This window comes from Branchiostoma belcheri, unplaced genomic scaffold (genome assembly GCF_001625305.1).
Source record: "Branchiostoma belcheri isolate BF01 breed outbred unplaced genomic scaffold, Haploidv18h27 scaffold193, whole genome shotgun sequence".
NCBI classification, from domain to species: domain Eukaryota; kingdom Metazoa; phylum Chordata; class Leptocardii; order Amphioxiformes; family Branchiostomatidae; genus Branchiostoma; species Branchiostoma belcheri.
In genome coordinates, this window is record NW_017803413.1 from 327351 (window position 1) to 354829 (window position 27479).

General features: G+C 44.2%; 5 protein-coding genes across 6 annotated transcripts in view; 2 read left to right on the top strand and 3 right to left on the bottom strand.

The window, feature by feature from the left end:
• Window positions 1-1691, bottom strand: part of LOC109468144 (mitochondrial amidoxime-reducing component 1-like) — a 3763-nt gene extending 2072 nt beyond the window's left edge. The window contains exons 1-3 of the mRNA XM_019766386.1: window positions 935-1691; window positions 417-590; window positions 16-190 (exon numbers count right to left, since the gene is read on the bottom strand). Coding sequence (XP_019621945.1) covers window positions 16-190; window positions 417-590; window positions 935-1305 — 720 coding nt within the window. The 5' untranslated portion in view covers window positions 1306-1691. The remainder of the gene's footprint in view (window positions 1-15; window positions 191-416; window positions 591-934) is intronic.
• Window positions 1172-8420, top strand: LOC109468158. Of its 2 annotated transcripts, none has more exons than XM_019766406.1 (2): window positions 1172-1262; window positions 6602-8420. In XM_019766406.1, the coding sequence occupies exon 2, from the start codon at window positions 6622-6624 to the stop codon at window positions 8389-8391; it is 1770 nt and encodes a 589-aa protein (XP_019621965.1). In that variant the 5' UTR covers window positions 1172-1262; window positions 6602-6621; the 3' UTR covers window positions 8392-8420. The 2 variants fall into 2 exon arrangements, with proteins under 2 accessions (XP_019621965.1, XP_019621964.1); XM_019766405.1 differs by lacking the exon at window positions 1172-1262 and adding an exon at window positions 5993-6096 and having other exon boundaries at window positions 6601-8420.
• LOC109468162 lies at window positions 2478-3914 on the bottom strand. Its single transcript, XM_019766413.1, has one exon. It carries the CDS (start codon window positions 3219-3221, stop codon window positions 2568-2570), a length of 654 nt encoding a protein of 217 aa, XP_019621972.1. The 5' UTR covers window positions 3222-3914; the 3' UTR covers window positions 2478-2567.
• Window positions 8421-11226: 2806 nt separating the features above from the next.
• Window positions 11227-15023, top strand: LOC109468161. The gene is made up of 2 exons (XM_019766412.1): window positions 11227-14004; window positions 14427-15023. Exons 1-2 carry the CDS (start codon window positions 13274-13276, stop codon window positions 14665-14667), a joined length of 972 nt encoding a protein of 323 aa, XP_019621971.1. The 5' UTR covers window positions 11227-13273; the 3' UTR covers window positions 14668-15023.
• Window positions 15024-16961: 1938 nt separating this feature from the next.
• On the bottom strand, window positions 16962-27448 carry LOC109468151. Its single transcript, XM_019766395.1, has 11 exons — window positions 27087-27448; window positions 22438-26902; window positions 22009-22218; window positions 21689-21765; window positions 21443-21541; window positions 21007-21154; window positions 20501-20766; window positions 20087-20110; window positions 19317-19395; window positions 18659-18819; window positions 16962-18249 (listed from the first exon to the last, which is right to left on the bottom strand). Exons 1-11 carry the CDS (start codon window positions 27243-27245, stop codon window positions 18136-18138), a joined length of 5802 nt encoding a protein of 1933 aa, XP_019621954.1. The 5' UTR covers window positions 27246-27448; the 3' UTR covers window positions 16962-18135.
• Between the last annotated feature and the right edge of the window lie 31 nt (window positions 27449-27479).

The window sequence follows — 27479 nt, forward strand, 5'->3', positions numbered from 1 at the left end:
AGCTGATGGACAAACCTTGTCATCAGCTCTGGCCACTTCTTTGTATCTCTTACTGTTGACAGGATATCTCTTCTGACCACCAGGTTTGGCCATGACCATCCTGTAGCCCTGCTTTCCAAAGAACTTGTCCAACCACTGCCCTGCCTGGGGATCACAGCTCAGTGCATGTCCGACCATGCCATCTTTCATACTACACAGGGACAATAAACTAACCAGGTTAGAATCAGTCCTACCACATATTTTCAACATAAACAATCAATGGGGCATTATGATCAGCTTGTACATTTTTATCAAGGAGGTTTAAAACTAGGTTGAATGCATTGGTGCATACATCTAGATTTTTCTTTATAAATGTTTTTATCATAAGCATGTTTTCTTGACGACATAATCAGTAAAGACGTTCATGTCCATCTCACCTGATCTCTAAGACTTCCCCCCTTAAGTCAGGTTTGGGTACAGTGCACGGGTCCATACCGGGTGCCTTCAGCCTGACCTGTCCGTCTCCCACACACTGTGGTGAGATCAGGACGATCCTGGGTTCAGTACGAGCCGTCACGAACCGCCCTGTCTCGTCTAGGATGATCAGGTCTCTGCAAAACAAAACAGCACACGTACTTGAGGTTAAAGGTCAAGACTCAAACAGGTGGCAAGCCGTGATAAGCGATACATGGCGGTGGATCGATATATGAACGTGAAACGATTCAAATGTAAAATGGCATTTCCCATTGTAACGTTAGATATAACCTGTCATGATGATGAGTTGATCGGAGTACTGGCCCTTGCATTGTCTGTAATTATACATAGGCTATATCCGTAAGTTTGATCGATAGAATAGATAAGGTGTGGATCGTCCATAATGCACAGACCACATCATGACTCCCAGCTGATTGTGTTTAACGTTACCACACACACCCCGTCCCTGGGCAGTCCTCACCTGTCCATGACTCCTCCTGACCAGACCCCGAGTTTGGTCACCTGGGCCTGCTGCACCTCCAGGCCCCGGCACGCCTTCACTGGGTGGACGTAGATTTTGGAGACATGGCCGACTGGGACGTAATCTCTGCGCGGTCTCCGCCACCTCAGGTAGACTAACCCGGCCGCCACCACCGCGGCTGTGGCCACAGCAGCCACAACAACTTGCCTAGACTGTAAGATAGTCTTCATGTCGTCCATCTTGGTCTGATGTGGTCTTGGATACGTTGCGGAACCAGAACAACAACAGAGCCGTGAGACCGGGGCGCCGGAGAAGGCGGGTAAAAAGCTATTGTTTGTTTGTGCAGTCCACCTGTCATGCGTAACACTCATGCGCTGCACCAAACACAGTGCATGTAGCAAACACGAAGTTATCAATTATTGAAGGATTTTTTATTCATAATCAAAGAACTTGGTTAACAGTCATGAAATGGTATTGCTGTGCCCAGTTGAGTAGCAGGTGAAATTTATTACATGTCTATTCCTCATTCAGTATTTTGTGATATAGTAGTATGCTCTAATTTTCAAGTGTTTACCGAGTATAACATGGAGCATATCTACAAGCAAAAGTTTCAACAAATCAAAGTATCTTCTTCACATTGTACGCACACTTTTCAGTGCACACATGACACGGTGAACGGTAGATACTCAACAAGGACTTCCAATAACTACCTGGGCGCTGCAATACGTGCTTTGATCACTAGATGTCGTCCTTCCATTAACAACCCAAATATTTTAAGTCACCTTTAGAGTAGAAATAAGCGCTTCTTACTACAGAAGCAAAACGTCCAACATTTCCATGGATATGCGAGATGTTTTAATATATTTCATGTAAACTGACTATTGCGTATATGTAACCACAGCTTATATATGTAGTTAATCTTCTTGTTGGATGTTTGACATCTGAACAAAATTGGAATGTTTGGAAAAAGAGGTCCAAATACTGCTGGTCACGATGACATTTACTCATGCAAATCTGAGTGCTGGCTGTGTCGCGCTGTACAACACTGTCAAATAAAATTAATGCTAACGGGGCGATATACTGTTCATCACATTATTCTTATCTGAAAAAAAACTTCAATGGTTTCATACAATCAATCTATAGACAACAATGTACTCTCAAATACGTCCTGAACACGTTTATTTCAAATTCTATCACACACTCAGATACCTGTACGTCATGAGGTAGTGTTTCTAATTCACTGGAAGCTGATACACATACATACATATTCGTCATTGCTGACTTGAGTGCAGAAGCTAACCTACCCCGTCACTTTGAAAAACAATGTACAATGACCGTGGATAATGATCAAAGGTCAATATCTAAAACAAATTAAGCGGCTCTGATAATTTTTATCACCTTGATATCAAAATCTGTGGAGTTGGCGAGTTGACATTTTGTTCGATCTGTTTACGTCTGACGTGTGCCTCCTCTTTACAAACAATAACACATTGTCATCATTGAATATGGTGACACATGATCATTCGCCCCAGTTTTTATGATAGTCAATATTGATAGCGTTGGTATGAAAAAAGCGAGAATTAGTTTCCATCATGGCGTTTCTGTGTCTATAATCAAATGCACTCAGTATATCCTAAATAGTCCAACAGACCGGCTTGAGTTTTTTCTTCATGGGGACGTGCATGCCATAGTTAATGTTCCACGGCTTGGGTTCCTTGGAGTGAAGTTTTGCTCGCAGTTTTTCCGTGTGCCGTGACAGGTACTCCTGGCGGCGGCCCAGGCGCTGCTCCCAGCTCAGGGACGGCCGTCTGATGGACGCGGCGATGGACAAGAACTGCAGCCTGCGCGTCTCATCGTCTTCGTCCTCCGCGTCCTCCATCTGTAAGGACGACGGTGGCGGACTTGCGTCATTTGGGTTACAGCCTCCCGGTGTATCATTGTCAGGGGACGGTTTTGTCTGTTCTCGCGGTGTTGTACACGGTAGTTCTGGAGTCTTTTCAGTATATCTGCGGCAAGCCGACTGCAGTTCAACGATCGGCACTGTTTTTGCACGAATGTGGACTTTGGTATGAAAATGTCCAACGGTCGTCATTTCTCTGTCTAGAAGTTTCCCGACTTTGTGCCCTTGTTTGTCCAAACGTGTTTTCTCGTCTGCCAAACGTCTCTCCTCGCACAGGTTCTGATTGCCGAGCCTGACAGCCCGTCTCTTGTCAGCTCGGACCGACAGACCGTCCTTTGTCTTCACCATGCTGACGAACAAGCCGTTTTTGAATGACTTATCAGACATTGCAGAAATTGCTTCTTTCTACCAGACACTCTTGCCAACTGTTTTGCACTGGACTCTGTCCCGATATAACGTCTGTTTAAAGGTCAAGCCCTTTTAATTCTCCCATAGGAAATCTTCTGAAGAGGGAGAATTCCCGAAGGGTGGATTAACCCGCCCACCTATCGCCTTTGTAAGGCCAGCAATTAGAGGCTGTTGAGTGAGCTAATGTGTTCTAAACTGACCTGTACAGAACAGCGCTAGCACAAACACAGGTCTGATGTACAGCAACGTTGGGATCAAGGTCTTGATATTCTGTCCAGTATCTGTCGTGCTCCACTAATATAAACGGTAACATCAGCATGCCATCGCATAACTCGCAGGTGTGGAACAAATCATTAACATCGGGAAGAAAACTGCAGTCAACAGGTCAAACTTCAGCCTTTGTCCATTCGTCCGAACTTTGCTAGCAAGCCAAACATCCCGATGACATGGCGCTGGAGTTGGGGGTTAACAAGGTTGGGGGTCCGTGTTGACGACATGCCAACCACCTGTCACGTTCTGTACCCTGGTTGCCAAGCAGGCGTTTCCAACATATCGTTACACAGGACAGAAAACTATAATCAGACCTCTTCCTGTCAATGTTCCTTGAAAGGCAGCGTATCCTCGGAGATAAGAATCCCTCGCGGTGATTTATGTGTGGTGAAAGAAAACGCACTGTTGGTATCTTCAGCCGGACGATGGATGTCTTGACAGACATGGGACATGACATGTGTATCTCACCCCGATCTCTGCCTGGGCGTTGACACTGTGTTCCCCCGGGTCATCATTATCTGGCAGGCCAGAGGTCCTGAGTGACGTCGGGATTTTACCTGCTCTTGATGTAGGAAGACAAATCAGAAACAGTCCATTAATCCTGCAACACACCTGCTGACTATGTTGTCTGTATACAGGTCGTTTCTGTCTCCAAAACACGACTATAGTGATATCAACAAGTTGAGCGGTAACCACATATTTCTGCCAAGTACTTCTACTTTGTGAACAGTTTTCTGAACATATAACCCAAACGACGGTCAAAAATAGTCTATTTGCATATGTCGGTCGATGTTCAGTCCCGCCTGGCAGCCCTTCCCGGTACTGGTTACAAATGTTCTCACCTGCCAGTCCTGAAGACGTATATAACTCGCTATGTTGTACAACTAACCGTACACAGTTCGCTGTAGGCCTATTAGGGCCATCCGTCACCACGGGAACAACTGGATCCTCCGTATCAACTGTTGTTGGTGGCTGTCGTCCTATTGTTCTACCTGTATCCTGTCCCACTTACGCGCCCAGGGTTGAAACCACATTCCACTACTGACGTGTCTGTTAATTGAGCTGTATTTATGCTGCCTGTCGACCGAGTGATAGAAAATGACCACACGTCAGTTCATCTTTCAGGTCAAACCATCTGCGACGGAAGTATGAATATAATGGAAGCCAAAGCGGTCGACAACACTGCGTAAAAGCTATTTACTTTGTAAACATGTTTAGACTACCATATCGTTGATCTATCGCTAGTTTACAGCTGCACGTTTGCCTGTATATTATCGAGCTTCAGAGAAAGTGTTAGTTATCTCAAGCACGACGTGATGCTGAACGCCAACAACTGAACAAACGAAGCTGCCAGGAACAAGCACCCTCGGTGGGGCTTTATAAACACTTTCCACAGTGTAGTGCGTTTCTGTTCTGTCTGCCATTGAAGGGGGCAAACAGTAGAGTCCATGGCTCTTCAGTTCGGGGAGGTAACGCGTGAGCTGAGCTGACATTAGGAGGTGTTTGCCAAAAGAGCACACGTCATAGTCATAGTGATGTACACATATACACATAAATATGTGTAGTGGACTTGAGTTGACCGTACTGCCGTATGATTGTAGTTATTCAGCCTCCCACCAAGGCGTGACGTCACAGCGAGCGGAAGCCTTTAGGGTGACGTCGTAGGGACTTGAGACACCTTGTCCCCATCCCACTGTGTTACTCGACTCTTACTTGGAGTCTTTTTCTCAAAATCACCCCCACCCCACCCAAAAAATGTGCCCCTACCGTCATAGTGTCGAGCTTTGGCGCCAGAAAATGTATAATCTACAATATATCTTGTTACTTGTCGTGCACGTTTATAGATTATGATGAAAATCTGTCGTCTGTCAACACTTCAATTGATGAACTTCTCACTCCTTCCACTAGAGGTCGCTTTACTCTCCAACGTACGGTAGATATTGTATTTGGATATTGTATTTGTTTTTAACTTCGTTTCCTAAAGTACGGTGCCGGCAATGTATTGAACAGTCTGCTAGTGCACCAGCAGAACAGTTTACGGGCAACAAGTACATCACAAGAAGACATCAATTTTAACTACATCGTGTGCCGTCGCGGCATCCTGACTCCCCAAAGGGAACATTCTCCGCCTCATTTAATACCTGATTCTCCACAGGCGAGAACAAACGCCGACGTACATATTTTGATAGTGTCTCATGTTCGATGCAATGTTTGTGCCAGCGTTGGTAGGAACCCGACACGCCGCCACTTTTTATACACATGCACCTGATCTGTTAGGCCTTGGTTCGTTCTGCTTTATTCTGTGCCATTGATATCAGCACTACATAATAGTCACAAGGGCTGCCAGGGAAGTGGCTAAAATAGTAAATAAAGAACTATGAAAGAAATCTGTGGCGGTAAACAAACGTGAACCTAGCAGCAAGGACAACACCTCAGACACGGCAGTCTTACCGCCGCGCAGCCAGGATGAACCAACTCACGGCCGAGTTCTCAGTGATCACTTGACAACGAGGCGAATTCGGTCACCAAGAATCACTTCAGAGTCAGACTCACTTCGACACAAAACAGTTCACGTACTGAAACGGTGAGAAACAACTTGTTTGTGGTTTAAGGGGCTTTGTTTTCAGTCTGTCTGAGGAATGTACATCAGGACTGACGGAATCTTTGTCCGGTGTGTTTGGCAGTAAGTTTTCTGACCACATATTCACGACCGTTGAAAAGATAACGTCACTGTAGAAGTTTTTGACTGAGAAAGGGAGTAACAATCACGTGCTCCTTCTTCAGCCATACACTAGACGTTACGCCATCGGTACTAGTGACCGTACTAGAATTACACCATCGGGAATCAAGGTTTCTAGAACTGAGAAGGTCTCCACGAACTGGTGTTTTAACCGAAATGCGTACTCAATTACCGGATAAAAACGATATACATTGAGTTTGGCCACTTACGTACGGTACATACTTACTAAATGTTGATTCTCTTGCCGTTTTCTAGCTTAAGACATGCGTTTAAGTTAAAGCTTTTTCGTGAACACGATGAACATATGTGTACTGTATCCTGAACTTATCGCGCTGTCCACTTTTGCAGCCTTGGTAGAAACGTTTAAAGATGGACAACGTTGAGAACACTGCCCCTGTGGCCACGGAGGACGTGGAGACAACCTTCAGGGTCAAGGTTCCCGCCGAGGGAGAGGAGGCGAAGCAGAGAAGGGTGGTCAGACAGTTTAACACTGAGAGAAGTGTGAAAATGAAACAACAATCGCTGGAGAAAAGTCACATGCAGTTGCGGATACGAGAACACGGCGTCAAGGCGCCCCCGGGTGCTCTGCCGTTTGCGTCAGCGGAGCAGGTCATGTCCCCGCTCATGGTGAGGAAGATGAAGAGCGATGACCAGGAGCCAGGCACGGTGGACACTGCCCAGTCTCATCCCCACCCCCCGGTAGGACCCAAGCTCACACTGTCTCTTCATGACATGCAGAGACGTCAGTCCCATGACAGGGTTTACCGTGTGACAGCTCTGGGTATACAGGCCGTCGCCACCAACCCCCCTCCAAACGACCAAACTTCTCCTGGGGTCCCACAGATCAACACGCCTGCGCCGCCGCCGGCAAAAGATATCAAACAAAACAGTGTAGACAGTGACCAGCCTTCCAAATCACCTAAGGTCCTCCCAGCTGCCCCTTACTTGAAGAAACAGCTACAAGAGAACCAATTTCTCAGCACACCCCCAACTGTCCGCAGGTACCCTCAACAGGTAAACGAGAAAAAGGCACAGACACGGACTACCAGCAAATCACTCGTATTACCTGCTAAAAACAAGAAGTTACAGCGTCCAGGCCTAGGTAGGGAAAAGTCACCTCGGCCTAGACTTTCTGTCACACAGTCATTGCCACTGAAATTACCTGAGGACCAAACGAAGGACGGTGAAGGTGTTGAAAGTTCTGTGGTACTTCTCTCACCGGGAACGCCGCCGGAGGAGATACCTGTTGGCGAGAACATGTCAACCGTCCCGTCCCTCCCGCCAATAAATATGCCGGTCCCAACAACAACTCCTGCCGAACAAACAGCAGATACCCAGCAAACCAGAGATGATGCGTCTGATGATGGGATTAGTGAAGATGTTATCGGCCAAGTTGCCAATGAAAATGTGCCAAACCAAGAAGAAGAAAAAGAGGATGGTAAGAGGGAGCCTGTCCTGGACCTGGCCACACGGGTGGAGAAATGGATCAACAAGCTGGCGTTTACGACTAAGTCTGCGTCATATGGAGACCTTCACGCGGGGAGGAAACTGGGAGCTCAAGGCCTGAACTCGGGTTTATCGAGAGGTCGTGCACTCACGATGCCGTCAGACGGCGCGGGCCCGCGTCTTGCCGAACACCGAACTTCCCGTCTGTCAGGTTCACAAGACGGCCAGACGTTCGTTGGTCTGACTCTGGGGAGCCTGACCGAGGGGCTGCTCTCACCGCAGAGCCCAAGGGACCCCTACCTCACCCCTACACAGCGGGCACGCTTTCAGTATGATGTCAGATCAGCTTCCTGTAGCAGCCTGGCCCCGTCCAGGGATCCGAGAGAGTCCATATACAGCGAAGGAGTGGCAGCTCCTCCTGAAGGTTCACTGGATGAAGATGCGCCGGTTGGACCCATCAGATCGCCGTACTTCCTCCATCCGTCTACCTGCTCCCATCTGAGACCCTGTAACGTAGTGGACAGGATAGAGGCCACCACCGGCAAGAAAGGCGTCCTGGCCTGGCTGGGACTCGGCACGGAGGACGTTCATCGGATCATGCGCAGAGCATCTCTTATAAGAGAAGAACAAGAGCGCATGCGCAAGTTTCCAGTTCTTAAGACCGTAGATGACACGACTTCGAACGAGACGTGAGGTTTCAATCTTCGCAAAATCTGAAGAGTCCGGGCACGGGAGAGAGCTGGACTTGCCAGGTGGAAAAATGCTCTAGAAAAGGTCTGTAAGAGTGGATTACATGCCCCTCCATTGCTTAGCCGGTATGTACACTTGTTACCTCCGGGGAAGGAGATATCCTTCCGCGAGGAGGTTTTACTATTGTTCGAAACATTTCTGTCAGCAGCTGTTTCTCGCGATCGGCTGGACGGATTTGTCTGTGGTTCGGTATGCGTATTGCTGTTGGGCTGCAGATGATGCAGAACGTTTTTGTTTAATTGTATATGTGTTTATGGGCGTGGAAATAAAAGGTTTTTAAGTGCTCCGGACACCCCCGCCATGCTGAAAATGTAATTTACCATGTTGTTAAGGAATGGGGAGGTTGCAGTTTTGGGTCTTACCATTTAAAAGGGGTCAAACAGAGGGGTGTCTGCTTCCGATATGTATTTTGATTCTGATCGACTGCAGGCGCCGGAAGGTGGTTGGCGATTCATGTTTAAATGGTAGACGCTAGGGCCTTTCTGGCGAAGTCTGTAGCAGTAAGTGACGATGATAGTTAACGTTATTTTAGATCGGTGATTTATGTAATACGCTAAAAATTCCGCCACGCCGCGGTCCACACTTCCGGGTTTAGTGACGACAAAATCACGTCGAAAACGCTAAAAATCCGCATAGAAGCATATATTTTCCCCATAGATTCTTGAAACTATGCATTTCTTCACTAGAATATTGATGTGTGGTTGTGGAAAATAGCATTTTAGCGCTTATATCGAACAAAGAAAAGTTGTTTACTAGCGTGTCGGCTCGCTCAAGTCTTACCGCCAGCAGCGCCGGCGGCGGACGCAACAACCAATCAGAGATGCGAAATGCCGACACGTGACGCGGGATTTGCATACAGGCGCGCGATGCACGAAATATTTTTGCGTCAATATTCAGCGCCGTGTTTCAAGAGATTAATACCGGGAAACAATTTTTTTCTTGTTTTTGAACGCATAAACATGGATTTAGGCTGATCTAGTATGATTCAGGGTTATTTTTTTTACCTGTCATGGCCAGATTATCTAAAGATGTGTGTACAATCTACAGAAATGTACATCAGGTCCGGTCATCCGGTTTTCACGTTTCGGTTTTTTGGACTCGGTTCTTGAATGTTGTTCAGGTCCAAACCGGTCCGACTGAACCGGTACCCACCCCTACCATAACAAACAACATATAGAAATATACAATAAAAAGCCCGGAGGTATAAAATCTCAGATTTTACTTGTTACAATTAATTTCAAATTTTTTACACCTTCTACATAAAAACAGACCGGACACGTGTTGAAGTTGTACAGACGACAAAGACTGGAGAGGTTAATGTACGGTAAAGAAGAAATAGTCGAAGTATTGCAGAATATCAATTTTCTGACTGTGTGGTATATAAAGTCACGCTTGTAACACCTGTACGGATCTTTCTTCTATTCTATAGAAATCCACGTCACTTTTAGCAGATCCGTGTCAGGATCAGGTGTAAGGGTCAGGACCCTTGTGTAAGGGAGTCGTCTAACGTTTCTGACGTTTCAGTGGCAGGAGCGCGACGCTGACAAAGTTACTGTTGCTATCTGAGAGAAAAATAGACTACGTTATCACGTACATTTCGCCTCCGGTCAGTCAACCGCTTATTGTTCTAGATTCACTAATCCCATGACATTGTTTTCTTCTCACCCAACCACTCTTGGTCACCGAAAACTACTGAAACTATTGTCTGAAAAATACGTCACTTGCTAAGTTAAGGAGGAGCGAAGACCATGACAGACACTTGCTGAATATGAGAAATTTGTGGAATGACTTGTGAGCTGGGTTTGTTGGGATGAAGTGCTATCCATGACTGAGTTAAGCCCCTGTCAAACATTCAAAACATGTATGTGAGTTGTATCTGAATGACAATAGGGAAATAAAGGACGACCGTCATTTCATTTGTTTGTTTCCTTGTGCTTGATTTCCCTTCCACCTCACTTGGTTACTACTTTAAATGTGGTGTTAGTTTTATCCAATTATATCAAGCTTCTCCCGAAATGATTATTGCGTCGAAAAGTAATGTTCTTAACTTCTTACCGATCAGGTCAAAAATAAAAACCAAGACATCCAGCAGAGCCGTCTTGCGGTATTTTACATATTTGCAACTATGATAACGAAACTTGCAAGCGCAAATGAAATGCCTTCACTAAAAGAATGAGGCGGTCGCTTTGCCATTAGCTCTGTCAAAGTCCGCTATGGTACCATATACTCGCTATAGTACCATATACTCAAGCCGAAGTAAAAATATACCCAATTGTTGCCGAACAATCCAACTTTTAATTTATAATGAGGATCGCAAAAAATGTTTTCAGTAGCGCTTCGTGTGCCGTCCTGACAGTTCGAAATGCATTGACAGTAGTAATCCGTGTCATTTGAATATTTATCCAGTCTGTTTAATACGTGTTCTATTCCCTCCGCTCCTATTGTTTGTAGCATCCATCCCGCTGACTCACGGTCTGTCTTGTCATGTCAGTAGTGTGGCTACGTGACATGCAGCACGGAGGCGTGTTGAACCGTTACGAGGAGTCAAGACTTGCCTCTAGGGCATTGGCGCCGCCTCCAAATTAACTTAGCGAGAACAAAAAAGGCGTATACTTTACCTGCCTGAATTATGGTAAACGAAATCTAGATTTCAACAGCGTGGTATTAAAAGTACAAAAGCTGAAAACTATTTTTGAACGTTCACATTGCACCGCCCAGAAATGTGCAGAGTCGTAAATCCGGTAACGAAGTTCAGGAGTAGAAAACGAGTCCCTAGCAAGATGAAGAACGTAAACGAGGTTAGACAAAATACAATGCCACACAATGCAGGGCGTTAAAATCATTACTTAGGAGCTTTTTCAAGACAATACCGTGGATTTCTTACTCTGATACACACAATTCCGGTACATGTATGTTCTGAAGTCATAGCAGTAGAACACACTAATCTGGCTCGCAGAACGTATCTATGTCGCGGGACGTTTCTGTCACTATCTCCACACTCTCGGGCTGCTTATAAAAAATGACATACTTAAGTCAACTCAAACATAAGCCGAGTCACGAAGGATGATGGTACAGAATATTGGGAGTGATATCTCTCCGCCGATTTTGATTTGTTGGTTGTTTCAGAGGTCTTTATATCGTTACAAAGAAATTTGATAGATTTTTTTCACAACATTAATTAATTCTCCTTGAACAAGCTTTATAGAAATAAACCCTGCTTTCCTTTGAAAGGTCAGCATACTGCCCATGTATTATCACAGACCGACTCTAACATCCCCGGCCATCGCGATGGAACATCCTACCTCCTACCTGGGTAAAGAAAAGCGCGGGAAGGCAGCTGGTCCGTCTGACGAGAAGACCCCATTCTGTCGTCCGTTACTAAGGTGAGATGTGCCGACCCTCAACAACTCGGATAGGCAACAGTTTCATGAAGATCGATATCTTCCGTCCTGACCCGCCGAGGTTTTCTTGCTTGTCATGGCAACATTTTGACATGACATGATGGCAGCATCATGCTGTCTGAGTGTAAATCTTGTCTAGACTCGTAAGTCAGTATTGCCGCGGTATGCTCTCAGCGAATAATCTTCCATTGCGAGTCAAGCAACTTGTATAGATGACGGGAGAAAAAGTTGTGTGTGGGGATTGTTATCTCTGTAATAGCATGAATAAGTACGAACACTGATAACCTTTCTCCTTGGAGTTCCGTCAACATTGACAGTATCCAAAGAATTCTTCCCATTCGCTGCACACCGATTATTAGAGGGCGGAGGACCTTGGAACGAAGGGACACACATTATGCGGATTTCCCTCAACAAAGGGTCCTCTGCGTTCAGTATTTTCTATGTCTAACTGTCAAAGTTCAAGAAACACCAATGGAGGGTTGCGACCAGGTGAATATTCTAGATTGCCGTGATTTGGCTGAGCGCCACAACGAGAGACAAGATCTGGGAAACTGAGGGCAGCTGGGTGAAAGGTGGAACACCATTAGGGAGACACTAACTCACAGAGAGGATTTGCTTTTCTTTGAAATTCCTGAGGTGTGAGGCTAATGGATAGAAGTAAGCGGATTTTGCAGGAGGTTCTGACAAGAAGATGCGTGTGGAAATACTCTCAGTCTGACGCCGACATTCTGGGAAGAATGTCATTACCTGTTGGATACCAGCCAAGTTGGTAATGCGACATTTCCCACACAAACCCATCTGGGTTCAGCAGGCCAAATTTCACCTGTAGACGAATATAGACATCTGTTAATAGGTGTGAGAACTGTAGTTACTACCTGTACGTTGTGTGCCATATCCTTATCCAGCATGGCCTTGGGCAGTCCTATCAAGGCTCAGTACCTCTTATGGTATTAAGTACAGTTTCCTTAGTTACGTCTTGCTCGTGCTGACTAAAAAAGAAGCTAACACGGCGGGTCGTTGGACGAAAGGACGTTGCACGGACGAGCGGTAACTTTGATGTTGTGATTGTTCATGGCCTTTGACATTTGTATGTTGAGAAGATCCACTAAAGTGACAGAATAAAGAAGTAGCAGACAAGAAGAATAGTCAGTTTGTTTGGGAAATCCAGCAGACCGTGTCTTTCGGCAAACAAGCAAAGCTTGCAAGAGCTTCACAGGAGAGAATATATACGCACGCTTGGCTGTTGTAAGAAGGCGTGACACGGTGATACAAAACGTGATCAGGTGAAAAACGTGGAGCGACAGACAGACGACACGCAATGTGTGGGTGCGAAAAGTGACGTGAATATCAGTTACCAAGGTGACGCTGCACAGACGACAGTTCCTACCTGTGAAAGAGAAGTTGTTACCTCGAGAAGCAGCTGCATGACGAGAACTAGGCTGTTAGACATGGAACGGCAAATTCCAATCCAGGAGGAACTTGCCAATATCCGCGCCATTAAGCCGGCCCTTGTGCGGCGGTCTGGTGGAATCGCCGGTAACGTACAGATGAAGAAATTTGAACGTGATATCAAGCTGCTGGACGAGCAGATAAGGCAGAGCGAGAAACATTTTTTCAGCGAACAAAAAGATCTTCTAACGCGCCTGGACCGTCTAAAGGCGGGACGGAATTCGATCGTCGACCAAAATGGACGGAAATTTTCGGCAAGTTCGTCCGAGCCGGGCATCCATCGAGGACACCTGGTACCAAGGCCTCCTAATCACGGGGGTCCTCTTCTGGACAGGCGAGCTCAGCTCATGCACAAAATCGACCAACAAACTGCACGGTTCCACAAAGAAGACAAAAAGGAGGAGACGGAGGCTTTTCGGAAGACCCCGGTAAGACTCAAGCCCCTTCCTGAGAACTACAAACCAAAGATAGGACAGAACAAGCCCGAGTCATGCGCCAAGGAACCAGCGGGCGGGGAGTCGGACAGGTCGAGCCAGGACTCCCGTCCCTCCCAGACCTGTTACACCGTGTGCACGGCTGGTTCCTCCTCCTACCACAGCGCCACTACTACAGTTGCTACATTGTCCGAGCCAGCTAAACGGACCAGGAAGATGTCATATGCAGGACTACCGTCCATGTACAACAACACGGGGCAGGCACAGTCAAAGTAAGGAATTGTCTTCAAATAGTATGTAAATAGACGTAAAATTTTCCCTTTGACCGTCTGTAACATCCTTGTCGATAATATCACCATGGTCCATAATATCGCCACCTTGAGAAATAGTGTGCTTTAAGATATCTTTAACTATGGGGGTTAACTTTCTCTATGAAGTGTCTGCTTTCTGGAAATGTCCTTTCTGAATGCAAGAATTTATTTGTATGTAATGTAATAGCAATACCACATAGGCCAATGTTTTGCAAGGATGGATTTTGTATGACACATCAACGACGTCCCAAGAATGCCCTCAATTTGTTGTTACCAACCTATCGTATGACAAATGTGACCAGGCCTTTAACAAGACCTAACAAGTGCAAACTTGCATTGAAAGATTTCTTCATACGGTAACGTTTTCTGTGGTTGGTGTGTAGGTCTTGGGACGAGGCCGTCGCCACCACGCCTGCCAAACCGCGGCCGCAGAGGCGGGTTTCTCTGCCATCAAGGCTCTCGGGCCTGGGGAAGACCTCTTCCGACCACCTGCCTCAAGCACCCGAGCACCTGCACAGCTGGCTGGGGTTACGTACACAAGCAACCCTGGACAGGATGAGGGGACAACCGAAGGACGAGATGGCGCTCTACCAGCCAAGGGGCAAGAAGAAGGGGTCATTTTAGTTGGAAGTTCACCGTTGTGTAAACTTAGAGGTGCGTTTACTACAGTATCAACACACCGTGGTATTAACAGAATGTCCAAAACGTCTGGCACATGTATACGCGGTATACTGTGCTGACTGTTGTCATCTCAACTGGTGTGGGATTGTGGTTTCTGTCTCCGCTAAAAAAATGAACTTCATCAGGGCATCAGACTTGGATAAAGCAACACATATCTGCTGAGAAATTACTGGGGATACCATCCAATCATTGGCCTGGGTGCCTCGTACGAGCCATTATGAGCTTTGTAAATTGTAGTTTGCTGACATTATAATAACACACATAACGTACATTATCCAGGATAATATGACTTGAGAAATAAGTGATTGACATCAAACGCAACCATGGGTTCTCATTGCAATGATTATCGATTCATTAAGCAGGACAGGACATCTAAAAAAGACGCAATGTCAGTATGTGCCTGTACAGGTTTATAAGGTTGCTATGGATGGCATGCGTGAAAATTCCACGAGCTTAGGCGGCATTTCTAATAACTTTTAACATTGTTTACCTTCCGTTCTCACCTGTCCCGCTGTTGTGTTGGGATCAACAACAAACACAACATGCGCACAAACCCGTGTACCGTGAAAACCCGGGTAAAGTACTGTGCTGTACATATGTTACGTTAGGATTTGCGACTATCGTGTAAAAACTGTGTAATCACTGCATTGAGACAGAAATACAAGACGCTTCTCGTGTAACAAACACACTATAGATGTGCACAAGATTTCTCTCAATGTTTCTGTTTAGTGTGTACAATTAGATCTATTTTGGATGAAGGGTTGAAGTTCCAGTTGAACTCTCAAAACTACGTCGCTATATAAGTATATAAGTATATTGTATTTGTTTATTGATTAAGTTCATCATTTCTTGTTATTCCTTTCATTCCATTTTGTGCTTACTTATGGTCTCGTATACATGTCTAGCGGCGGTGTCAAAATAAGTTTTATAAACTTTACTGCGCCACCACTATGTTTTTGTCTTTTAATTTAGTAACAAGAGTTCCACGATCTTATGCCTTCGCCAGGTGTTAACATTTACGATTGACGAAAAGTTTGACATTTATCATGCAAATAACATACCCATTCACATGAATTATATCAGTTGCAGTATGGATATTGTAGCATTTATTCATAAATTATGCAAATAAGATCCTGATTTGAATAAGTTATGTTAGTATGGAATTCCCATCCAAAGCTTCTTGAGTTATCGTGCTAAACCACGTACACACTGTAACACAAACACATACAAACAAACACGACCAAAAACATAACCTTATGGTAAAGGTAAAAAAAGATATGCACTGCGTGAAGTTATCTTACAACTCTCACTGGTAGACTGAGCAAGTGGTTCACATGCACAACATTGCTACAACTCGAACAGATTTTTTTCTCAGCACTCAAGACAAATAAACCGTTATCCATGGCTTATCAACCAGACCAACTCCTTAGAGAACAGACATCCGACATAAACATGCTCTGGGCAGACAATGGCAAGTTTGGTCACCTCAGGTGATCTCTAGCCTATGGAGCCGCTGGACCAGCACTTATCTCCTCAGTAAGGGATTATGGCACAAAAGTCATGGACAAAGGTGCATCTTCTTCAAATAACCACCCGCTTCACAGGCTGACAGGTACACACTGGGCCCTTTGTGCATGGGGGATTTGGACAAAACTTTCTCACGGATACAAAAAAGTACATGTACCATATTTGGTCATCACTACTTGCTGTTTCCATGAAGTAAGGAGTATCAGACCTCAGTATGATGTTGTGGACAGAGTAATATATGCAGTGGGGTTAGGTCTGTCCTTAGGGAAATGTTTGTGTGTCGCACAGTACACTTGCAAAAGTACAGGAATTCATCAGTCAAGCTTGTGCAACCTTATCACTCCTTTGCAATTGCATAGACCATTTCCTACACTGAGTTGACATATCTAAGGACATCTTAACAAACTCCCCGCATCCTGGGATCAACCCCAAACATAGCCTCAACCCCCAGCTGAGGTACTTACTGTCATTACTTATGTCTTCGTAAGATTCTAACAATGAACTTTGTCAACCAAAACCAAAGTACAAAACCTTAACCCGCATGCGATCATCTTTGACCAATCACAGTGCTTGATGTGTCTAATGACTTCCTAAAAATGCAGTCGAGGCATCAGACGTCAGGTGACCATCTACATGTTGAAGACAAGTTCAAATGTGCCTTGGAGAGCGCTGTCAGGATTTCCTGTCACATCAGAAGCTTTGTTGTGTCACCACCATTGTTTATACTCAGACCTTACCAGGTGCAAAGACATTGTCTCTACATGCTACAGCATACAATGATACCAGCAATAACAGAATAGGTCCCCACTGGAGTTTACAGATGTCATGTTAAAATTACGTCTGACTATATATAGTTCTTGAATTGTTTCCTGAATGCTAATGAAGCCTTCTCTTTATGGACATGAACTTTGCTAACACAAAGCATTAGAAATGTACAGTAAAAAAACTTTAAGAAATAACTCACGAACCCGTTGGCATTAAAGATCATAAATTGGTTCATACAATACATACGTCAAGCAGGTGGAAAGTTAATGTATGATGAATAGAAATGGTACTGTGGCTTAGGAAGGAGGAGGGAGGAGGATATGGCATTGAAAAAGAGATTTGATGGTCACTATGTGGAAGCATGGGTGATGCAACATAAATGTTACATTACATTACACACTACTATTAGGCTAATATCAATATCAGGAAAATACAATACATTCTTTGTTATTTTAATGATTGATATTGTAATGTGTGCAATGTCGGTGAAAATTTGACATACTTCATGTGGTGAGCCAGTCAATTTTAAATGAAACTGATACAGTTGATACAAACCAGACATTATCTTCAATCCACTCTGCACTGGAGAGCGGTTCTTTACTTTCACATGAAACTGACTGTGAAACAGATGACTCAGACCCAGGACAGTGGGTCACCTTACAGAAAGTTGAGAAAAGGAGTTAAAACTAGCAAACTATGCATGCATAAAAACATATGTCATAAACAGTACAAACCGCACATCTTATAAATTCATAAATCATCTAGAACTGCCATCTAGCCTCCTAGATTTCAGGGTGGCTTTGCTATCTTATGAGCCCCATTTTCTGAAAGCCATTGCAAATAATGCCTGCTAGGTAATTCCTAGGGGGCTAAAATTTGCATTGGGGACTGCTCTGTGCAATAGTTGTATATATACAGTTTATGTATCACTAGTATTGAACATGTGACAGAATACGTGTGTGTGACTTGACATTATCACATGTCAAAGCATAAAGAGTCTCTCTACGTAACCCACACTTTGATACACGTGTCACTTAATTTAGAAAACATACATCTTGTGCAGTGCACTAATAGACTACTTTACAGCAGTGCTTTGTAAAGGCATGACCTGCCCACTGCCTAGCTCTCCTGTAGCAGACTGTGATCCTCTTGCAATGCCTTGTGGTGAGAACTTTGACTCCCTTCACAAGCTATACAGTGCTTCAGTTTCCCCAGATTCGGTCTGCTGTACTCCTGCACATGAGAAAATGGCAATGGGACTATCAACATCTTCCTACACAACTTACTGTTAGAATAGCTGCAATATTCTAAAGACTGACAGATGGCCCTATTCCTAGGTCGTCTGCAGGTAATTTCTGCAGTTTTTCATTATTTTGCTAGATGTCCCTGCTACAATTTGCAATGGGTAAAATTTTCATTATTGAAACATCAAAGGTTCAAAGAAGCTCAAATTCAGTCATGTGAAAACTCAATATCAACTGTATCATTTGTTACTGACTGTCCGCTACCAGCCAAAATGTCTGTATACATGTATGTCACTTGTGGATAGCACTGTACACTTGGAACAGGTTGAACTAGCAATGGGTTATTGATTTCTAAAAGCAGGTCTTCAAGAAATATGCAAAGGAAGACTGAAGCCTACCTGTGATTGCTCCTCCTTTTGTATTGGGGAAGTGAGATCAATGATGGGGATGAGGGAGGGTCGACCGTGGGCACACTGGAAGGGCAGGTTACATCTAGACAGGCACCTGATCAGGTCAGCACAGTCAGCCTCCTCCAGGGGATCACCAAACTTTATTGCACCTGATTAGAAAACAAAAACAGGAAACCAACTTGTGCAAAACTAACTTATGCAAATCATATTCCAGCTGAAGAGCCTGTGGTGAATGTGAAGGAAATTGGATTTCTGCCAGCTTTTGCGCAGTGTTTACTTAGTTCTTTTGAATAAATTTCATTTGCTGTGGGTATGTGTGTCTGTTGCCTGCGAAAATTTGGTAGGTGAAGGTAAGAAGGTGAATGGGTGCAAGAAACCCAATACTTTAATCCATTATAGTCAAAATGTTGACATTCATGAAGACAAACTGCATGGCCCTGCATGACCAATGACACAGGGTGCAGTCCAATACAATATTGTTGCCTGATTTAGGACATGGCCATAGATACCCTGATATATAGCTGTTATCAGGTACACTTCTATTGGTACTAAGATGAATTTTGGATGGTGCAATTAGTATGTTTTAATGCACACATTAATTATTGCAGCTACTGTAGACTTTCCTCACATTTAGAACAGAACTCACCATGGCAGGCCTGTGAGTTGAGGATCCTGTGGAGGGTATGGGGCAGTGTGGCACCTGCACCATCTGTAGTCTTCAACAACTAGATACAAACACATCACATCACATCACACAGGTCATTTGCTATTGTTTCACTAATTGTCAAAATAAATGACTCACTTATACATTGTACAATAGTTGAAGGATTACATAAATTTTTCATGTTATTTTCAAATCTAATTAACACAGGAGTGTATATTGAATAACAAACCATGGATGAACAGATGGGTTTAAAGACTGATTGACATGGCAACCAGAGGAGGTCTATAAAAAGTTGCAATTGTAGTTGATGGAGTTTGTTTTTTATCTACTATGTGATAAGCCCATCCTGTCATATCAATGACCAAATCTTCCATCACAGTGAATTGGCAGGTGGCAGTGCCTGGTATAATGGAGTCTATCTTATCTTATCTAAGGTCTGGCTCCATCAGAATGACCTTTTATCATGCAAATCTGACACCCTGTTGAAGGGCACAAACCAATATCAAGTCATTCATCAGTCATATACGGGATACTTTGAGGGCTAACATCAGCATAGGAGATTAAACAGACCACTGCTATTGCTACATAACAAACAAGGTATTGAGAGATGCCGAGGTGAAGAGGCACTTTGACTGGTGTTCCGTGTGATCAGGTTTGTTTGTTGGATATGTCAGGAGCCACAGAAAATAGTACTGGCAACAGCTTGTCAGACTTGATATGTTAAAAAACAAACAAAGGAAATCAAACCCTACCTCAAGTTTCTCCTTTATCAGGCTCTGTGGTGGAAGAGAGAGACACAGATCCTTAAAGATTCAACCATTTACTTACACTAGTGCATGTTTTCTAAATTCATTTCAAGTACTAGTACTTCTGAGCGACTGATCATAGTCAATAAGTAAACTGGACAGCTTTAAACAATGACAACATGAAAATGTTACAGATGTGAAAACACCCAGAGAAGGTAATGTCTATGGTGATCAAAATCATAATTGTGAGTAAAATACAAACTTAGTATGGTACATTATAGCAATGATAACAGATGTACAGTATTTTGTAGGTCTGATGCATGTGTGCAAGACCTACATGTACTGTATGGAATGCACATCATTGACTCAAATACATGGACATCAAGGTCTCAAATAGATACACCTGAGAAAACTTCTCACCTCCACCAGCTCCACAGCTACTGCAAGTCTGCCTCTCTTCCTTTCATTGTACTCCCTCTCCACAACACAGCATGGCAGGCTACTCACTATGGCCGTGTTCATCTTGTTGTCATCAGTGCTGAAGTTCAGGCCAAGCCTCTGAAAGGCTGGCTTGTAGGCCTGAAGGAGACGGAGCTCCTCTGCAGGAAGGGGGACCTCCAGAGGGGGGATGACATGGGAGGACTTCAGGTGCTGGTGTGGGCTACCAGGGTCAACTTCATACAGGTCTGATGGCAGATGTGGTTTTAGATTATTAATAACTTAAAAGGATGGAGATTTACATGAAAGAGTACATAACAGAATGGAAGAGAACAAATGGAATGATGATGATTAGATATGGCTCTTACTAGGATTTTTATATTCAGACAATTGGTGCTTGATACATACACCACTAATTTGTGCTGTGTGCAGCAAAGATTGTTACATTTTCTACAGCATGAAAACAATATACTTAAGGATATCCTGACCTTCATGAAGCTTCTCCAGTCGAACCCTCTCATGAGCTGCATGCTGGTCAATCAGTACCAACAGGTTTGGAGCCGAGGTGATTGTGAAGTTGTGGGAACTGTTCTTCATCATGCAGGCAATGAACTTATTATCCACCTGGCCAATAATCTACGTTAGGAAAAACAGGTCATGAACTAAAGTTTGACTTCAACTAAAGCAATTTTATGTAAAGAATGACATTCCACAATTGCAACCATTTCTGACCATCAGTATTGTTGTAAATTACATACAATGTAGTTACAATTGCACATGTCAATATACAAAATCAAAGTACTGCAGGAATAAACAACATACACTGTCTGTGCTAAGGACATGGAAGGGGTATTGGTTTAACTCTTGTTGAAGAATAACCCCCTGTTCTGCACAGCACATCACAGTTATTGCTTTATCTCTAACCTGAATACTGTCGAGCATCTCCCTGCTGAACCTGTATGGCTGGATGACTGTGCGGACTCTGGCTGTGCCTCCTGTCCCTGCAGCTACATTCAGGATGCTCTGATAGTGGGCAAGCGGGAAAATTTATTACAGTTTTGTAGCTGTAATCATATATGTACTTATATTGTGGAAATGTGAACCTTGAAATTTCAGAAAGAAATAGGATCGAGAGTTGGAAAACTCAGACTGATATAAAGGAGTACTGACCTTCTCTGTCCTGGAGAAGACTGGGTTCTCCCAACTGTCCCACAGCTGGGCTACACTCTCCTCATTATCACTCTCATCTGGGGAAATGATGAGGATCTTTGTGAATGATTTTATAAGGTTGGTGAATGATTGAATAGAAAGGTTCTTCATTCATAACAAGTGGTTGTTAAACAATTGGTTGTGAATTAAGAACTTGGTATTCTATGAGGATCTTTGTTTTTCTGGTCAAAACAAATAAGAACGTAATATACGCTACATGTCAAAAATGTGATTAAGGTAAGTAAGCAGCAGGAAATGTTCAGTAGTTTATGGAAACACACCTGCTTCATTTGGCACTCTGTCCCTCCACTTGACCCCTGACCTCTCCTCCTGCTCTTCCTGATGAGCAGCCAACATCTGGCCCAGAGCATGCTGGGTACTGGAAGTAGAGAGCTTGTCTGTATCATGACAGGGTCTCTTGGCACGAGGCAGGAATGGGGTGGCATTGTGGGTCAAGAATGGGTGTACAGTGCCTTTCCATTTCTTCTCTCCTGTAATTTAAAAAAAAGGCATTGATTTCATTGTCTGTCCACATGTACAGTATATGGAAAGTAGATAACAATATCTTGAATAAGAGGATGTTCTGAATGAAAACCATGTAGTTATTCACACAGGGAAAATATCGTTATCATTACTAATAAACAAGGTACTGCAAATTCATATTAAGCCAGCTATACAAATGCAAGACTCAAGAAAATAGTGTGACCCACCTCCAGCTGACATGGATACATTCACACTGCTGCTGGTTCCTACGTCCACTCTGTCATCCTCTGGGCAGTCCAGCTGGGTGTGTCCAGTCATCAGGTTCACATATACCTCCACCCCACATGTCTGGTCAAACTGTCGTGCCCACACAGCATTGACCTTCCTAAAGCCATCACTCAATGCTGAGCGACGATGTTCAAGACTACATTGCTTAGTTGTGTTTGTCAACTCTCTGTCTGTTACTTTTATTTTGCATAGCTCTTCCTGTGCTTCATGCGATTCAACCACTTTTTGGCCACTTCCAACAGACATCTCACAGCTTCTCTCTTTTTCCTGTACAGTACAGTCTTTTTCTACAGCACCAGTTTTAGCTTTCATGTCAGCCATGTTTTCCAATCCATCCGACCTACAGTCCTCCATGCTGTCATGTCTGACCATGTCTGCTTTACTGTGGCATCCAGCAGGTGATGTAGCTGTGATGACATTAGGGGATGATGTGCTCAGCTGTCTTGATGTTACAGCCCTTGTTGGTATTACTGGTTTTGGAGTCCTACTTATCTGGGCACATTGGCTGTCTTCACACAACTCCCTGTTGTGTAAGCTATTTCCAGTATATTCGTTTGGTACATCCTCAGAACCATGCTCAGCTGGCTGGCACGTCAAGTCGATGGACTCATGACTCCCCGGAACAATCTGTTCAAGTCCCTGTTCCCAGTTTGCACTGTTGTTGCCATGAGTGTCTTTAAGCTTTCCAATGAGTTCACAGTTCCTGACCTTCTCAGCTGCACACAAGCCAGTACTATCCAGTTCCATCTCTCCACAGTCTTCTCTGTTGACCTCCTGCTGGTTGCAGACAGAGTGAAGGGATTCTGTACTTCCTTGATGGACAGTAGATTCATGTTCATATTTTTGAAAGTTACTCCTAGTATGGCATTCATTTCTAACAGTCTCTTCACTAGTGCTGCTAAAACGGCAGAGTTCTCTCATTTCTCCCAAGAACCTAGCTGGATTTATGGGCTGGCTGTCAATCTCATGGAAGTTGCTACTGGCACACAGGAGTTCCCTAGTATCTTCAGCATCTTCCTGAAATGTTTTGCTGGGAATGATAGCTGCCATACTGACATTCTTGAATGTGGACTTTGGAGAGAAGACAAATTTGTCTGTTTCATCTGAGGATGGGGATCTCGACTGAAGCGCTAAATCTTTGTCATGGGAAGAAACAGTCCTAGCAAGACTGTTCTCCATTCCCTGTTCTGAAGCAGCATGTATCAAATCTGAAGTTTCATATGCAAGATCTTTGGTAGCAGTTTTCAGCTTCTCTTTCACATCTACACTTATATCAGGATAATACAGCATGGAGGAATCTGTGTCTTCAACTTGATTTGGTACTTCATGCCTCCAGCCATGGGACTCATAGGTTACTTCATTGATCCCTTGCCATTCCATTGGTGATATATGTGCACTTTCTGTACGACTAGTGGGACATTGGACCTTTCTCTGTTCTGTTTGTCCAGCAAAGAGAAGCAATGCAGATCCAGCTTTAGAACCCTCTTGTGCTTTTGCAGCATCAGACTGGTGTGCTTTCTGAAGCAGAATTTTACTTGGTGTTTGCAACAAATTCTCAAATGTCACAAATTTTCTCTTCATCTTTGCTTGGTTATCAACCCTATAGGGTACTGAGCACTTGTCTCCTGATATGTGTATGTAGTTATTTGTAAGGTTCCTCGTCCTTTTTTCACTACTTTCATTGTTCACAGCAGATTCAGTGGTGATCTGTTTATGAACCCTGGGATCATTCACATTGTCAATTGTCACATTTTTCCCGTGTGGTGTCTTGAAAATTGATTGTTTGGGCTTTTGCTCAGTTTTGCCTTCCTTTTTTGTTACATCTCTCTGAATGTCCGATGAGAGATTTTGCTCTTTGCTCTGGTGCCTTGCTGAAAAATGCTTTTGAAGAGTAGCATCACCACTGTACAGTCTCACCCTCTTGGAAAGCTTCTGCAAGGATAATTCTGAGTAGGACCTTTTCAGGGAGATTGCAGGGGTAAACTTACAGCTACTTTTGTTGAGGCACATGCTGGGACTGGCAGTGCCAAGGCATGCCCTTCTTGGGGTTGATGTAACAGCACTACTGCTAGAGTGACACGGACTCTCATCTTTCATCATTGACACTGGACTTCTCCTTGCATCTTTACATTTGCCTTTTGATGTACTACTTCTGAAGGACTTACCACTGTCTCTTGGGTATAGCTCTGTTCTAACCAGCTCTGCTTGTGAAGTTTTGAACAACCCAAGGGAACTTGTTGATTGCACTCTATCTAAGGCAATTAGACCACAACTTTCATCATTCTTTCCAATCCTGGTGTACTCATTTGTACTGTCCTTAGCCTTGTCCTCAAGTCTTACATGATGCTTTTGTTGGGGTCTGGCATCTACCTGAGGTAGGTCTTCCGGTAAAGTATTGTTTCTCACATCAATAGAAGATGGTCTAACAACATGCTTTTCACCATCATCAGTGGAGATATTAGCCATCTTTGACAGCTTAGATGATAAGGACAGTTGTTTCTTTCCACTCAAGGTGATCTTTGAACTTTTGGAAGCCTTGGAAAATTTTGTCAAACAAGACTTCTCTGTTGCTCTACCATCATCATACAGCTCTACACCTGAGTCATTAAGTTCACTGGAAACAGTTCTGGTTTCCTTGAAATCTGGAGGGGAACGGGTTACTTTGATAGATGTAAAAAGTTGTTTTGGTGGTGAATTACTGACTTCATTTGAGTTACAGTGAACATTCTCTTCCTCTAGTCTGTCATCAGCATGTCCCAACTTTGATTCATTGCTGTCTGCTAATGTTTGACACTGATGGCTAGACAAGTCTGGAACAGGTGCAGAAGTAACTGTCGATGATTCCACATCAGAACTCACTACAAGTGACTGTATGTCATTTTCCTTAAGGAAAGAGTCATTCAGGCTGTTTGTGGTAAACAACTGTTCATTGCCGTAGCCTTGAGAGACCGCGGGACCATAGTCAAATGTGTCATCCATAGTGTCATCCATACCACTTTGTTCTTCAGATGTAAGTTCTGCTCCCTTGCTTTCTGCTTTGGCACTGGTGTGACTTGCATGTGATTCAAGGTCAATGTGGACAGGTACTGCCTTGTCTTCTCTTGGCATTTGATACTTATCTTCTTGACATATGTCATCCATGTAAACTGATGTGCACAAATGATGAGATTCCTCTGCTGATGCCTTACATGTGCCATCCTCAGGCTCAGACCTAGCATTATCTGCATGTCCTTGCCCTTCTGTGTCACCGCTGTTGGCAAGTTTTGTATGTGATAATCGATTGACAGTCTTAGAGTGGAGTATGGCATTACTGTTGAGAGTGCTGATGCCTTCTCCGTAGTCCACACCACTGTTATTTGTCACTGTCTGTAGGTCCACACCTGCTGTTCCTGCCCTACCTGGGCTGGATTTACTGATGGTGATTTTCTCATCTTGCAGCAGACTACTCATGTGTTCTCCTACATTTGGGTCTAGACTCATGGTCAGGTTTTCCTGCTTCAAAAACTTCTGCACCATGTCTTGCACACAGGTCAGCAGTGTCTCCCACTCCTTGAATTCAACAAGAGTCTTGGAAGGGTCCAGCGATATGTCATACTCCGACAATGGGCAGGAGATGTTCAGTACAAACATCCCATAATAATCTCTTTGCTTCCCTGGACTTGAGGCATCAGCAGCACTGCTATCTCTGACTGTAGGTGTCCGTGGTTCCCACTGGCCTGCCCGTCTGTTTACCACTGTTGACTTGGACAACAGAAGGTTTAGAAACTTGTGCACTTTAGTCCTCAGGATCAGCCTGCTATTGATGTAGAGAAACTGCAGGTCCTTGTTTCTGTGCCCCTCTCTGCTAATGAAGCCAGAGATTTTAAACTGTTTGTGTTGGTGAGAAGCCTCCCTCAGAGACATGGATTTTTTATTTCCAAACAAGGAACCAAAGCATGCAACCAGTGAGCTGGTCTTGTGTGTCTGGAGGTACTTGCCACCTACATTTTCATTCCGCAGTGTAAACGACACACCAGGATGGATCAAGGCTATGGCAGCCACTCGTTCTCTGATTCGCTCCCACTCCAAAGATGCAGAGACAAACTTCTGTCTGACTGGAAGGTTGTGGAACACATTGTGAACAGTGACAGTTGTCCCATTGGTGGGCCTATGGTTCTTGGACTCAAAGACACTAACAACCTTGCCATGGCGGAAAACCTTGGTGTTGACCTTGGTGCTGACCTTATGTCGTGACTCAATCTCCAATACAGCACAAACCTGGGCTATACTGGCCAGTGCTTCTCCCCTGAACCCAAAGAAGTTCAGATTCTCTAGATCAGTGACTGTGTGGCACTTGCTGGTAGCATATCTGTCTCCAACTATAGTCAGCTGGTCTTTGGGGATCCCGTGCCCATTGTCAACAACCTGGGTGAGGTGGAAATATTTTTTTCACAACAGCTGTCAGACATATCAACATGAAAATGAACACAATTATAAAGGCTTTTTAATCTATAAACACGATTTACAGGAGCACAATACTGAGTATAATTTACGATCCCTTGTGAAATAGTAGCTATGATATCCCCATATATCTGTGTGAAAGGCACACCTGTATCCAAAAGTTCTCCAGGTCGATCCGAACAGCAATACATGTTGATGCCGCATCCAAACTGTTTAGAACCAATTCCTCCACGCACTGCGCTACAGAAGGCACCGACACCCCGGAACGGAGCTGAGCTCGAACTGATGGGTCTAACGGTCGAATCATCTATCGAAAAGGCTTTGATCGTTTTGTGGCGCTAAGACACAGATGTGGCGTCATTGTTGGGGCGTTTAAAATTCAAAGAATCAGACGAAAAAGACTGGAATTCGAAAATTGCGCCCTCCCCACGACAATCGTCCGCCATGTTTCCTTCCCAGCATGCTTCCCTCATTCGAACTTTGACATGTTTATAACATCACCAAGGAGCTGAAAAAACATAATCGTTGACTTAAATATCAA

Excerpts from the sequence above, each read along its gene's own strand:
- LOC109468162 (XM_019766413.1), bottom strand. The coding sequence starts at position 3,221 with ATGTCTGATAAGTCATTCAAAAACGGCTTGTTCGTCAGCATGGTGAAG.
- LOC109468158 (XM_019766406.1), top strand. The coding sequence starts at position 6,622 with ATGGACAACGTTGAGAACACTGCCCCTGTGGCCACGGAGGACGTGGAG.
- LOC109468161 (XM_019766412.1), top strand. The coding sequence starts at position 13,274 with ATGACGAGAACTAGGCTGTTAGACATGGAACGGCAAATTCCAATCCAG. Across the intron at positions 14,005-14,426 it reads ACGGGGCAGGCACAGTCAAA|GTCTTGGGACGAGGCCGTCG; the intron begins GTAAGGAATTGT and ends GTTGGTGTGTAG.
- LOC109468151 (XM_019766395.1), bottom strand. The coding sequence starts at position 27,245 with ATGATTCGACCGTTAGACCCATCAGTTCGAGCTCAGCTCCGTTCCGGG. Across the intron at positions 21,766-22,008 it reads CAGAGTGCCAAATGAAGCAG|ATGAGAGTGATAATGAGGAG; the intron begins GTGTGTTTCCAT and ends TCATTTCCCCAG. Across the intron at positions 19,396-20,086 it reads TGATAAAGGAGAAACTTGAG|TTGTTGAAGACTACAGATGG; the intron begins GTAGGGTTTGAT and ends GTTTGTATCTAG.